This window comes from Cajanus cajan, chromosome 5, assembly GCF_000230855.2.
Source record: "Cajanus cajan strain Asha chromosome 5, NIPB_CcT2T_4, whole genome shotgun sequence".
NCBI lineage: Eukaryota > Viridiplantae > Streptophyta > Magnoliopsida > Fabales > Fabaceae > Cajanus > Cajanus cajan.
The window spans coordinates 24,312,165-24,327,355 of NC_138521.1; the positions used below are offsets into that span (position 1 = coordinate 24,312,165).

The window sequence follows — 15,191 nt, forward strand, 5'->3', positions numbered from 1 at the left end:
TTAGAGTGTGCATGACTTTGTGTGAATTTTTATTTCAATTTTTGTCTTGTAAATTGCGACGGTTAGGAGGAACCGTCGCAATGTTGGAAAATTTTGCGACGGTTGTTTGAAAATTTTGTGACGATTTTGAGAGTAACCGTCACAATGTTGAAAAATTTTGCGACAGTTTTGGGAGAAACCGTTGTAATTTTGAAAAAATTTTACGACGGTTGGTAGAAACCGTCGTATGAAGGGTTGCAATATCAAAGCGACGACAGTTTCAGGATAACCGTTGCAATTTATCCGTTGCAATTCATCATTTTCCTTGTAGTGTTTCAAGTTATCACATAAGTCTAGTAGAAAAATATAAGATGATTTTAATTTGATATTGATTAATGTAATTTAAAGAATGATTTTATTGAAAGGGTGTCTAACGTAATGATTATTAGGTTTAGAATGTATTAAAATTGTTGGGTTATTTAGAGTTATTAAAGTAAATTTAACACATTTAGCTAAGCATAATTAACCTCAAATACAAAAATGTATGATGATATCCATTTGAAGAAGTAACTAATTAAGAATGTGAACCTGCGAAATCCTAGGGGTCCTTGACTATCCATGCATATATAGACAAAAGTCTCAATTACTTGTGCCCAAAGTCATGCAATATTTGTTATGGGAGATTTAAAGAATGTTAATCTATTGATTGAACATACAAATGCTAGCTAGGGTAAAGACACGTAATGCGTTTAAAAAATTCACTATTTTGATCGTGCTCTATAGATTTTGGCTTTGGATACTCATGACAAGAGGCTAACTGTGATGAATGTTGCGCAACGGAGGTTAAATTAGCTGAATGAAAACCACCACTCACATATAACATAGATATATATAATAGCGAAGATGTAAAAGTACTCAAATAAATTTTATTGATTAAATAAAAGTTTATAAATACTCTTGGATAAAGATATCATAGTAACACATTACTGAAAAAAATAAAAACAATTGTCTAGTATATCAATTACAAATATAATCTAACATGAAGTTTTAAACATAAAGAAACCAATAAAGTGAAAATCCTAACTAAACTAGGATGTCATATCCTATCAAAGTACAATACCCAACACAAGACATAAGCCTCACTTTTGGCCTCATCATTCACATGATGATCCTCACTTACAATACATACCCAAAAGTACAAAGAAAAAAAAGAGGAATGAGAAACATCTCACTTTTGCTTACGACGTAGAACATAGTTGAATAGTCACACACACAATAACAAGATATAACAATAATAATACATACATATTAATGACAAAATAGTTCAGCAAGGTCAATCACAGTTCACAACAAGGTTCATCTTATAATTATGCATTAACACACATAATACAATGGACACTGTTCCGGCCAAAGGGTAGACTAGGGTTTTTTCCTAGATCGTGCCTTAGAGCCAGAGCATTCAAGAGTGTAATCTGCCGCCTCAACTCTAGGGTTTTGAGTTTTATAGCATGTCGTTTGTGGGCCTCTTGGGCCCCGATGATAGCGGGATTTTCCTAACCGTTATTATCTCGAGGGCGCGGGAACAAAGGGAACAGCTACCCACGGTTCCCGACCGATCGGGTCCATGCCGAGGGCCCAGTCAGGCTCTGATGGATTGGGTCTACGTCCGAAGACCGGTCAGGTCTCTACCGGTGACCCTCTCAGCCCTTGTGAACGATAGAGGGGTCGAGTTCCCCAGGTCCAGTCGGGTACCGACCGACTAGGCCTATATTGAGCCCGGGAAGAATTACTCCTTATGGGGTTTGTTCGTTCTTCCGCCGACCAGGGAGGCGGGTCGGAATTTGGCCCGAACGGTACACTTGCCTCCCAGCCTTGAGCCTGTAAGGCGAAGAGGCTTGTGGTCGGATACTCAAATCGGATATTTTTCGAATAGGAAGTCTAGTCGGATTCTCGCCCGGACGGTACACTTGCCTTCCAGCCTTGAGCCTGTAAGGCGAAGAGGCTTGTGGTAGGATAATCAAGTCGGATATTTTCCGAATAGGAAGTCTAGTCGGATTCTCTCCCGGACGGTACACTTGCCTCCCAGCCTTGACCCTGTAAGGCGAAAAGGCTTGTGGTCGGATACTCAAATCGGATATTTTCCGAATAGGAAGTCTAGTCGGATTCTCGCCCGGACGATACACTTGCCTTCCAGCCTTGAGCCTGTAAGGTGAAGAGGCTTGTGGTCGGATACTCAAATCAGATAGGAAGTCTAGTCGGATTCTCGCCCGGACGGTACACTTGCCTTCCAGCCTTGAGCCTGTAAGGCGAAGAGGCTTGTGGTCGGATACTCAAGTCGGATATTTTCCGAATAGGAAGTCTAGTCGGATTCTCTCCCGGACGGTACACTTGCCTTCCAGCCTTGAGCCCAATTAGGGGAAAAGGCTGAATGAAACGCTCTTTCGGATCCAATTAGGGTTTCGTTCTGGGGTTAGGTTTCCCTATCGGCGCGGAGCCGATTAGGTGAAAGAGTTTGAGTAGGGTTGGGACCCTTCACAGGTGACACTTGAGGATGTCAGGTGCGGTACATTTTGAGGGACTGTCCCTTCACCTTACCTTTGCAGAGGGGTGCATTTATTATGGCGCCGTTTCGTGAAAAAAGACATTATTATGACGCCACGTGTCACTAGGGGCGTGAGTGTTGGGGGTCCCACGGGACAGGGGTCGTATCGTTTCGCGTGCATCGTTTCCCACGCGCGACCCTTCGTCTCTATAAATATCCCTCCCCCGTTATTCATTTTTACCCTTTTGCTCCTCCGTTTTCTGTCTTTTTGTCCTGCTCCGGCCAACGCTTTCTCTTTTCCTCCGCTTCTTCACGGTGGTTCTGAGGCGTTTTATTTTGAGATCTTTGTAGGTACGCCCCAATATTTATTGTGTTTAGTAGTTTCTTTGTCTGTCGTTGTAGTTCCTTCACCATATAAGCCTTGAACTATGGAGCTCATAAATTATAAGGAGGTTTATAACTGGGTTAAGGAAGATGTATTAAAATGTGAATCTTGTATCAATTCTTGGGCGGCGATGGAGAGTTTCAACAGTGAGCATGTAGTGAGTGGGGTTTCTGAAAACATCTTAGTTTGTGAGCCTTGCGTTGATAAAGAACCTGTTTGCATAAGCTCAGCCTCTGAACGCTTCACCTTCTGTTATGTTACCCTAATAGCCAAATTGAGAGTTAGGTGGCCCCTTAGTGATTGCGAGAAGGGGGTGTTAAGGGCCTTGAATGTAGCCCCAACCCAATTCCATCCAAATAGTTGGGCCTTTGTTAGGGGGTTTGAAATTTTATGTTCTGCTCTCGGCCTCACCCCGACCCCAAATAAATTCTTTTATTTCTTTGAGGCTCGTATCAGTAAACGGAGCAGTTGGGTGTCAGTGGGTAGCGTGTCCGGTCGTGGGTTGTTATCCTTGTTTCAGTCGTCTTATAAGGACTTTAAGAAGTCCTTTTTTCGCATTCGGTGTCTACCAGGGCACGAGAATTTACTTGAGGGATACCCTCTCTTTTGGAACAAGCAACCGATCTCCTTTGGTGGGCTGAGTCCCGAGTCACTCCCGGAGGATGACCGAAAGGACGTAAAAAAACTTGAAGACTTGAAAACACTTTTCAATACCGCGAAACTTCTAGATCTAGAGAATAGGCCTCAAGAGTTGAAAATATATATAGGTATTGCGTTTGTTTTTAACTGTTTACGCCGTTTTTCTTGTATTTGTGCTAATTTTGACCGCTAATTGTTGGTTGCATTTTTTGTAGAGAGAATGGCAAGTTTGGGGACTCGTGAAATGATGAAGCTTTGGAAGCAACAAAAGGCGTCCCAAACTGTTGGTGTTGATGAATCGGCAGCCGGGAGGGTCGTGGTGGCCGAGAACCCTGTGGGGTTGGTGAGAAACGTGGGCGAGTCCTCGCACAAACGTCGCCGTGAATCCGACAAGCCAATCTCGGTGGTGAACTTGGACACAGTTGTGGCTTCCGAAGGAGATAAGGGCGATACGGAGGTCCAGTCGGTCGAGAGGACTATCAGCGCATGCCTTGGAGATAACTGGGATCCGGTGGCTCACAGCCCCGGGCGCGGCGAGGTAGCTTCGTTTTGGGACGAGAAATTCAACCATAGCGCCCATATTCGTGGGACCGATCTGCTTGAGGGGGACCGTGTTGACTTGGAGAAGATGAGTGCTTTCTCCATCGCTAAGGGGGTCGAGTCGCTGACCAATCGCCTTTCGGCGCTCTCACTTATAAATGAAGACAAAATCCGTGAACTTGTGAAGGAGACAAAGTTACAGGGGAAGCGGATTTTGTCTCTCGAGGAGAGCCTCGGCAAAAGCAAGTCGGACTTTAGGTGGGTATCCACTGAGCGTGATAAGTTATTAGAGGGTCGCCGCACCTTTGAGGCAAAACGAGAGGCTTGGTTGGTAGAGAAGAAGGCGATGGAGGAAGAGCTGGTCGAGACTCGTCTGGCCCGGGACAAGTACTCCGACGCTGCTAAGGTCTTCGAGAACGACCTGTCCCTGTCAAAGGATGAAGTGGAGCAACTCCAGAAAGATCTTGAAGCCGCCAGGATAGACTCACTTGGCAAGTTCGTTCAAGGTTTTGATGCTGCGACTACACAAGTCAAGTTTCTCCACCCTGATTTTAATATCGAGGGGGTGGGTTATTTTAAGGAGATCGTCAACGGGAAACTTGTGGACCCTCCCGAGGAAGATTGATGTTGCTTTCAAGTTGCGAGCTTGTCCCTTTATTTTTAGCTTTTGCCTTGTTGTCTTTATTATTTTGCTCTTTCGACTTTATAATACTTTATGGAATGCGCCTCTTTTCTGTTTATCATGGAAGTGAACCTTGTTTGCACAAAAGAAAATTTTCTAAGTTTAAAATAAAGGAATCACGTGATCGTCCCAATTCCGAATGCAAATTGAACACGAACATCATTGAACAAGAAAATTTCTAAGTAATAATATAAGGAACCACGTGATCGGCTCAATTCCGAATGAAGATTGAGCGAGAAAATTTCTAAGTAAAAATATAAGGAACCACGTAATCGGCTCAATTCCGAATGAAGAATGAGCAAGAAAATTTCAAAGTAAAAATATAAGGAACCACGTAATCGGCTCAATTCCGAATGAAGAATGAGCAAGAAAATTTCAAAGTAAAGATATAAGGAACCACGTGATCGGCTCATTTCCGAATGAAGATTGAGCAATAAAATTTCTAAGTAAAAATATAAGGAACCACGTGATCGGCTCAATTCCGAATGAAGATTGAGCGAGAAAATTTCCTAAGTTAAAATGTAAGGAAACACGTAATCGGCTTAATTCCGAATGAAGAATGAGCGAGAAAATTTCTAAGTAAAAATATAAGGAACCACGTGATCGGCTCATTTCTGATTGAAGATTAAACAATAAAATTTCTAAGTTAAAAATATAAGGAACCACGTGATCGGCTCATTTCCGATTGAAGATTGAACAATAAAATTTCTAAGTAAAAATATAAGGAACCACGTGATCGGCTCAATTCTGATTGAAGATTGAACAATAAAATTTTAAGTAAAAATATAAGGAACCACGTGATCGGCTCAATTCCGAATGAAGATTGAGCAATAAAATTTCTAAGTAAAAATATAAGGAACCACGTGATCGGCTCAATTCCGATTGAAGATTGAACAATAAAATTTTAAGTAAAAATATAAGGAACCACATGATCGGCTCAATTCCGAATGAAGATTGAGCGAGAAAATTTCCTAAGTTAAAATGTAAGGAAACACGTAATCGGCTCAATTCTGAATCATCACTGAACAAGAAAATTTCTAAGTAAAAATATAAGGAACCACGTGATCGGCTCAATTCCGAATGAAGATTGAACAATAAAATTTCTAAGTAAAAATATAAGGAACCACGTGATCGGCTCAATTCCGATTGAAGATTGAACAATAAAATTTTAAGTAAAAATATAAGGAACCACGTGATCGGCTCAATTCCGAATGAAGATTGAGCGAGAAAATTTCCTAAGTTAAAATGTAAGGAAACACGTAATCGGCTCAATTCCGAATCATCATTGAACAAGAAAATTTCTAAGTTACAATGTTGAGCTTGGTACGACTGGTCATTTGATCGCCGATAGGGATGATAGGAAATTTTTAGCTTAATCATTAAGAAAATATCTAAAGTTTAGAAGCGTCAGTTCGTCTGAATTCCGGTTAGAATAGAATGAAGCATCTTTAACTTCAACTTTTCACCTTGGGAGTGATATACTCGCCCAGCCGGACTTTCGCCGACAATCACGAGTTTCTAAGAGTTATTTATACTCGCCCAGCCGGACTTTCGCCGACAATCACGAGTTTCTAAGAGTTATTTATACTCGCCCAGCCGGACTTTCGCCGACAATCACGAGTTTTAAGAGTTATTTATACTCGCCCAGCCAGATTTTCGCCGACAATCACGAGTTTTAAGAGTTATTTATACTCGCCCAGCCGGACTTTCGCCGACAATCACGAGTTTTTGAGTTATTTATACTCGCCCAGCCGTACTTTCGCCGACAATCACGAGTTTTAAGAGTTATTTATACTCGCCCAGCCGGACTTTTGCCGACAATCACGAGTTTCTAAGAGTTATTTATACTCGCCCAGCCGGACTTTCGCCGACAATCACGAGTTTTAAGAGTTATTTATACTCGCCCAGCCGGACTTTCGCCGACAATCACGAGTTTTAAGAGTTATTTATACTCGCCCAGCCGGACTTTCGCCGACCATCACGAGTTTTAAGAGTTATTTATACTCGCCCAGCCAGACTTTCGCCGACAATCACGAGTTTTATCTTCAAAATAACAAATGTTAAAAGTCATGAGAACTATGAATGAGAAGACATTTATTAAGGATTGAGATGTGGTGCCTCGTTAAAAACCTTCTCAGCAAAAACCCCTCACATTTTTACGGGGACAAAATACTGAGTTAGGAAAAGAGTGCACCTAATACAAAGAGATTAGCTATAATAAAAACGCAAATTCGCCGCGTTCCACGTCCTCGGTACTATTCCTCTGTCCAAGGTCCTCAGTCGGTACGCTCCTTTGCCAACAACATCATCAACTTTGTAAGGACCGACCCACTTGGCCGATAGCTTGTTCCTCATTTGCGTTGCCTGGGCGCGCTTCAAAACGAGATCTCCCACCACAAAGTCTCTCGGAACAACCTTCGTGTTGTACTTAAAAGCTGCTTTTCTGTGGGCTGCCACTTGATTTATCCTTGCTTTTTCTCTTGTCTCAGCAATCAGGTCCAAATCAACTCGCCTTCCCTGGTCGGATTCTTCTTTCGAAAAAGCCGTAGTACGTACCGAAGGTTCCGCGATTTCAATCGGTATCATGGCGCCTGTCCCGTACACTAAGTTGAATGGAGTATCCCGGGTCGAGGAATGCACTGTTGTGTGGTACGACCATAGTACCCGGGGAAGCTCCTCCGCCCAAGAAGCACCCGAGTCTTGGACACGCTTTTTTAGCCCTGCGAGAATTATCTTGTTAGCCGACTCCGCCTGGCCATTAGATTGGGGATGCTCGACAGAGGTGAACGTCATTCGGATTCCAATCCCCCGGCAGAACTCGCGGACTCTCGAACTTGCAAATTGTGTTCTGTTATCCGATACCAAAACCTGAGGAACGCCGTATCTGCATACAACATTCTTCCACAAGAACGTCTTTACCTTCTCCGCTGAAATGGTCGCCACCGGCTCCGCTTCAATCCACTTGCTGAAGTAGTCTACGGCCACTATCAAGAATTTCAACTATCTCACGACTATCGGGAACGGACCGAGGATGTCGATGCCCCATTTGTTGAATGGCCAGGGAGACAGAATTGAGTGAAGTCGTTCAGCCGAGGAGTGACGCAAGGTTGCATGCCTTTGTCATCCATCACATTTCTGAACCCAGTTGACGCAATCATTCCTCAGACTCGGCCAGAAGTAGTCTGCCCTCGCCACTTTGTACACCAATGCTCGTCCTCCAATGTGACTCCCACACATTCCACCGTGTATCTCGTCCATCACCCGTTGTGCTTGCGACATAGTCAAACACCTTAACAGGGGAGAGCTGAAACCTCTTCGATACAATCTTTCGTTGATGACCACGAACCTGGCCGACTCCCTTTGTATCAGCGAAGCCTCTCTCTTGTCCTCTGGCACTTCCCCCCGAGTTAGGTATGCAATGTACGGTCCCATCCACGAATCGAGTTCTTCTTGGACGAAAAGAACACTCCCTTGAGGCTCATTAATACTGGGCTGTGCTAAGGTTTCTTGGATGACCGATCGAGTGCGGCTTCTTTGTGCTAGCCAGCTTGGAAAGGAGATCAGCCCTCGAGTTCTGCTCTCGCGGAACGTGGTTAAGCGTGAACTCTCGAAAATTCTCCGATAGAAACTTAACTTTTTCCAAGTACTTAGCCAGTTGAGGGTCCTTCGCTTGGAAAGTGCCTGCTACTTGTCCCGTGATCAGTTGAGAGTCGCTTCGTGCTGACAAACTTGTCGCCCCCATTTCCTTTGCCAATGCCATGCCAGCCAACAATGCCTCATACTCGGCCTGATTGTTGCTTGCTCGGAATTCAAAGCGCAACGACTGCTCCAACAAAATTCCTCCCGGTCCTTCCAAGACGATCCCTGATAGTCATATTTTAGTATATCTTTCTTCATGTGTTTTTACCTTATTTGATTCTTTTTAGTATCCTATATTCATGTTTTAGTTTAAATTTGCATTAGTGAATCATTTAGGAACTAGTTATAAATTTTACTAATTTCCCGTAAGAATTTCCTGTTTTGACACAGTTTCTTGTACAAGCCATATCTGGAGCTATTCAACTCGGAATTTGGCAAACTTGGTGTCCCTGTAAAGATAAGACAGAGATATACAATTATCATGTTGGACGAAAAACCCAGTTTGGACATTATCAGACCCAAAATCGTGCTTTAAAGTCGCGGCTCTGCACTGAATTGTTCAGCTTGTCATGAAACTGTTTACTTTAGTTAATTAGGCTTTTAAATTGTAATTAGTGGACTGGACCATTGTTTTTAGGCCCATTATTTTGTCTTTAAAACCATGTAATGACTTAGGAGTGAGGGAATTGAAAAATCATTTTTTGAGATTTTCAGATTTGGGATAACTTCCTCAAGAAGTTTCTCTAAAATTCTCTCTACTCTCTTTAGGAAATTCTCACCTTCTTCTCTCTCACTTTCTCTTTACACAAATCCTTTTCTCTCTCACGAAATTTCTTCTCTCAATTGGAAACTGCTGCAGCATGATAATGAGGCACGGCTAGTTCCTTAATCGGTTTAAGGTTTCAAGAATTACGGTAAATTTGAGTCTCTAATTTTTACCGAACGAATTCTTTCTTCTTCTCCTCTTTTCTGTTTAGTTCAAATTCGGGTTTCATGATATTGAATCTTTGTTTTGATTCCTAATTGAAAATGAGAAGTATTTTCTGATTAGAAATCACCTAAATCCCTAATTCAATCGATTACTTTTCTTGGATTTTGTTGAAATTTGGAATGTGCGATTGTAGTTTCTATTTTAATAAAATTCATAATCTAGATTTAGAATACACTGTTTGGATTAATTTCGGATTGAATTAGATGGGTTAAGAATTCGTATTTGTTGTGAACAATGATGATTATACCGTATGAATTGAAACCTTGAACTGAATTCCTATACTACTGAAATTTTGTGTTGATTTGATTTCTTTGCTTTCTTAATACTTTGCTCTAATTGTTTGCTGGAAAATCTTCCCCCCTGAGTTCTAAGTTGATTTACATGCATGATTAAATTCAAAATATAATGTGCTTGTGTCTTTGAGAGATGACCTAGGTTAAGTCCTCTATATTACAGAAATTTGTTGAGGAACCTAGAATTGTTTGATAGTGATACGACTGAGCTATCAATCCCTGCTCCACTTCCCCCAAGATTCGATGCTCCATCTACTGAAAAGATCCACTGCATTCCTCCGACCTCTCCCTCATCGGCGGGCGCGGTCAGCTCCATCACAAAGTCGGCTAGTGCTTGAGCTTTGATTGCTCCTCTCGGCTCATATTTAATTGAATGCTCCGATAGTTCTATAGACCACTTCATCATTCTTCCCGCAAGGTCTGGCTTCTGTAACACCTGTCTAATCGGATGGTCCGTACGAACAATCACTTCATAGCTCTGGAAGTAGTGCCTTAGCTTCCGCGCAGTCACCAATATTGCAAGGGCCAATTTCTCAATCTTTTGATACCTCGTTTCTGCTCCTTGTAGGACTCGACTCACGAAGTATACCGGTGCCTGGGTGCCTTCCTGCTCTTGGAGCAACACTGCGCTGACTGCTCGGTCGGATGCCGATATGTAAACCAACAGGGGAAGGTTCAGTTTCGGCTTCGTCAGTATCGGCGGCGATGCTAGCGACTTCTTGAGTTCTATGAAAGCTTCCTCACACTCGTTTGCCCAGACGAATCGGTCGTTCTTCTTTAAGCATTGGAAAAGCGGCAACGCCTTGTCGGCTGACTTGGAAAGGAAACGTGATAAGGAAGCCATCCTTCCCGTGAGCTGCTGCACCTCCTTTACCGTGGAAGGACTCCTCATGTTAATGATCGCCGAGCATTTGTCAGGATTTGCCTCGATGCCGCGATGAGTTAGCAAAAAACCCAGGAATTTTCCCGCTTGGACTCCAAAGGAACATTTCTCGGGGTTCAACTTGAGCTGGTATTTTCCTATGGTATCGAACAATTCCCTCAGGTCGTCTATATGCCGATCCAAACTCATTAACTTTACTACCATGTCGTCCAAGTAGGCCTCCACATTCCTACCCAACTGATCCACCAGCACCTTGTCCATCAAACGTTGATACGTTGCCCCTGCATTTTTCAATCCAAAAGGCATTACCTTGTAGCAATAGTTGGCCTGGTCAGCAATGAACGCAGTTTTATCCTCGTCGGCTGGGTGCATTCGGATCTGATTGTAACCTGAATACGCATCCATAAAACTTAGCAACTCGTACCCCGATGCACCATCGACAAGGCAATCTATATTCGGTAGAGGGTATGAATCCTTCGGGCACGCCTTATTTAGATCGGTGAAATCTGTGCACATTCTCCATTTCCCGCTGCTTTTTCGTACCATCACAACATTTGCAAGCCAAGTCGGGTATTGTATTTCTCGGACGAATCCTGCTGTTAGCAACTTGTCGGTTTCTTCAGCAATGGCTTTGCGCTTGTCCTCACCAAACTTCCTCCTCTTTTGGATGAAGGGCTTTGCACGTGGATCGATGGCTAGCTTGTGGCACATGAAATCGGGGTCCACTCCTGGCATATCTTTGACGTGCCATGCAAATGCTGACATGTTCGCTTTTAACACCTCAACCAATTTCTCGGCATCCTCCTGACTGAGGGATGTACCTACCTTCACCTTCTTTCCCTCCGTCAACGTCACCTCCTTAATGTCTTCCGCAGGGGCTGGTCGGCGATCAAAATGGCTCACTCTGGGGTCTAGGTCGATGGAGTGGACCTCCTGCTCCACCTGGGCCGTATACAGTCGTCTTCGCGCCTTCAAACTGTCGCCATAGCATTTCCGGGCCACCTCCTGGTCCACTCGGAGAGTGCCCACAGTACCGTTCGGCAACGGGTACTTCACCTTCAGATGGGAAGTAGACACCACCGCTCCTAGCTTGTTCAGGGTCGGCCTGCCAATCAGTATACTGTAGGATGACTGCGCGTTGACTACCAGATACCGAACAACCACCGTCTTCATCTGAGCGCCCTGGCCAAAAGTTGTTTCCAGATCGGTATATCCCCTTGCGATGACCTGGTCTCCTGCAAAACCCACTAAAGTTCCTGCATAAGGGATTAGTCGGTCGTTAGGTATCTTCATCCCCTCAAAAGTTTCCCAAAATAAAATGTCAGCGGAACTTCCCTGGTCAATCAATACACGCTTCACGTTGTATCCCATGACGATCGCCGACACGACGACGGGGTCGTCCTCATGAGGGGCCACTCCCTCATAATCTGAGTCCGAGAACGAAATCACCGGCTGAGTAGGTCGCCTGAACTCCGATAATGTGAGCACTGACTGAGTGTACCTTTTTCGTGCAGCAGAGGTAATTCTCCCGCCCGCAAAGTCCCCCGCTACGGTGTTGAAATCCCCATGGATTGGTTGCTGATGGGCTTCCGACGATTTTGCTGGCACGTCTCTGGGGGGAGTTCTCTCTCTACGTCTATCCCTCCCGGTGTCATCTTGCGTACGCCTGGGTCGCCTATCCGTCGAGCTTCCCTCCTGCTTTTTCGCCACAAACTCCTTCAGTCGTCCCTCCTTGATCAACCGCTCGATCTGCCTTCCCAGAACGAAACAATTTTCAGTTGAGTGCCCGTGAGTCCCGTGGAACTCACACCATGCAGTTTTGAAAGGCCCAACTGACGCTCCGTCGCTGCTGGGAACTCAAACAGCGACGCACTATTAACATCGTGGAGTATCTGTCTCCTGGGAACAGTGAGTGGAGTGAACTTCTCTTCTTCATCGCCACGCATCCACTCGCCTCTTGACCGACCACCATGATTGGCCTGTCGGTAATTGCCCTCCTTCGCACCGTACCGGTCGCCCCGCTTATTCCAGTCTGACCGAGGTCGAAGATGTTTGTTTCCCTCTTTATTGCTGCCCCCTGCTTCTCGGTTCTCGGCCGCCCTTTTAACAATCTGGTTTTCCTCCGTCTTGATGTGGCTCAAAGCAAAAGCCCTTACCTCCGACATCGTTTGACAGTTCGCTCTTTCGAGTGCAATGTCGAAAGCCCCAGACCTCAAACCTTTCTGGAATGCGATAACTGCCATCTTCTCGTCCAATGATGCTATCCTCAAGGCGACCTCATTAAATCTTTGCAGGAAATCTTTCAGAGATTCCTCGCGTTGCTGTTTGAGGTCGAACAAATCCGATGTGATCGGCGGCTTCTTTTTGTTAGCAGCGAATTGCGCCATGAAGAGCCGGCTGAAAACATCAAAATCGTTGATCGCCCGATCCGGGAGACCGCTAAACCAGTCGAGCGCCGCCTTCTTGAGAGTGCCCATGAACAACTGGCAACGAACTTCCATGCTCCCTCCACAGATTAACATTTGAGCCCAGAAGTCCGTCAAGTGCTGACTGGGATCTTGCGTTCCATCGAAAGGCTCGATCTGCAGTATCCGATGATCCCTAGGGATCATCTCGGCCTCTATGGCCTCCGAGAATGGTCGAAAGTCCCTAGGGACCTCCAGCATGACGTCCTCCTCAACAGTCCTAGTACTGGCCGCTAATCTGGCCTGCAGCTCGTCGGCTCTTGTCCTTATCTCCTCATTCTCGCGTTGAATGGCCTCCTCTCTCTCCCTGGATCGTGCATTGTCCTCCCTTAAGCCATTGATCATGGCCATCATCTCCTCCATGGTAGGGGGTTGCGAGTTGTTGTTGTTGTTGCCGCCTCTCGCCATGGTAAAGTGTAGGTTTTTTCGTAAGACTTCGGGCGTAGGAAGAGTTTCACCGTAGCCCCACGGTGGGCGCCAAAATGTTCCGGCCAAAGGGTGGACTAGGGTTTTTTCCTAGATCGTGCCTTAGAGCCAGAGCATTCAAGAGTGTAATCTGCCGCCTCAACTCTAGGGTTTTGAGTTTTATAGCATGTCGTTTGTGGGCCTCTTGGGCCCCGATGATAGCGGGATTTTCCTAACCGTTATTATCTCGAGGGCGCGGGAACAAAGGGAACAACTACCCACGGTTCCCGACCGATCGGGTCCATGCCGAGGGCCCAGTCGGGCTCTGATGGATTGGGTCTACGTCCGAAGACCGGTCGGGTCTCTACCGGGTGACCCTCTCAGCCCTTGTGAACGATAGAGGGGTCGAGTTCCCCAGGTCCAGTCGGGTACCGACCGACTAGGCCTATATTGAGCCCGAGAAGAATTACTCCTTATAAGGTTTGTTCGTTCTTCCGCCGACCAGGGAGGCGGGTCGGAATTCGGCACGGACGGTACACTTGCCTCCCAGCCTTGAGCCTGTAAGGCGAAGAGGCTTGTGGTCGGATACTCAAATCGAATATTTTCTGAATAGGAAGTCTAGTCGGATTCTTGCCCGGACGGTACACTTGCCTTCCAGCCTTGAGCCTGTAAGGCGAAGAGGCTTGTGGTAGGATAATCAAGTCAGATATTTTCCGAATAGGAAGTCTAGTCGGATTCTCTCCTGGACGGTATAGACACAAACTTTAATATGCATATGCATGTGATGTCAATAAAACATTTTAACATTGCCCGAAGGTTCATTACCCCAAAGGCCACTACTTGAAAGGCATTGCCTAAAGTCGAAATCTCATGTATAGTTGTAAATATTTTATGCACATGATGTATGTCTCGTGTATAAGACTCAATGCAATATCATGTTATCTTAATGCATATTCACAATTTTCCAATTTATCATTACATGACCTTCATAGGATCCACACATATCGATTTCCCAACACCAATACCGTTTTACATCATTTACAACAATCTTACCTCACAATATCACAAATACATACTCATAATCTACAACGTTTACTTGGATAAAATAACCATTATATGCACAATAAATTGTATCACACAAGAATTATATGTTCATAGTTCAAACACAATACATCCATAACATCATCTGTAACACCTCAAGATAGAATTATTATGAAATTATCTAATCATATGTTAATACCTCAACTATAATCACTAAGAGGTCAACATCAACTAAGTATTTAATATAATCACTTAACTATTCTCGCAATGTCATTAACATTACATATTAATTCATTAGGCATCACTATCATTAAACACCTCAAGTAGTTAACAATCAACTCACATCATAACTTATTCACAATTGTTCTATCTCGTGATTTCTCTTCCATAAACATTGATATAGATACCTGAAATCATTCACAAGGTCAAATACTTAAAGGGTACAACCATTCATAATTACCATTCAAAAACTACATTTTCATAACTTAATATTTCATGGTCTCGTTTAGTCCAAACATGATACCTAAAGCTATATATACACACACACACACACACACACACACACACACAAATGCTATCAAATTGATCTTAATATTTTTAGAAAGCTGAGATCATTACCTACAACTTCTATATTGATTTCAAGAGTTAATTATGTCATCTACTATTTTAAAAAATACAAAACCACAGTGTTTCAACCTAAATTTGAT

General features: G+C 44.0%; 1 protein-coding gene across 1 annotated transcript; it reads right to left on the reverse strand.

The window, feature by feature from the left end:
* Nucleotides 1-6,975: 6,975 nt before the first annotated feature.
* Nucleotides 6,976-13,401, reverse strand: LOC109810752 (transposon Tf1-107 polyprotein). Its single transcript, XM_083074350.1, has 5 exons — nucleotides 12,382-13,401; nucleotides 9,919-12,322; nucleotides 8,763-8,855; nucleotides 8,256-8,631; nucleotides 6,976-7,651 (listed from the first exon to the last, which is right to left on the reverse strand). The coding sequence occupies exons 1-5, from the start codon at nucleotides 13,399-13,401 to the stop codon at nucleotides 6,976-6,978; spliced, it is 4,569 nt and encodes a 1,522-aa protein (XP_082930476.1).
* Nucleotides 13,402-15,191: the final 1,790 nt, after the last annotated feature.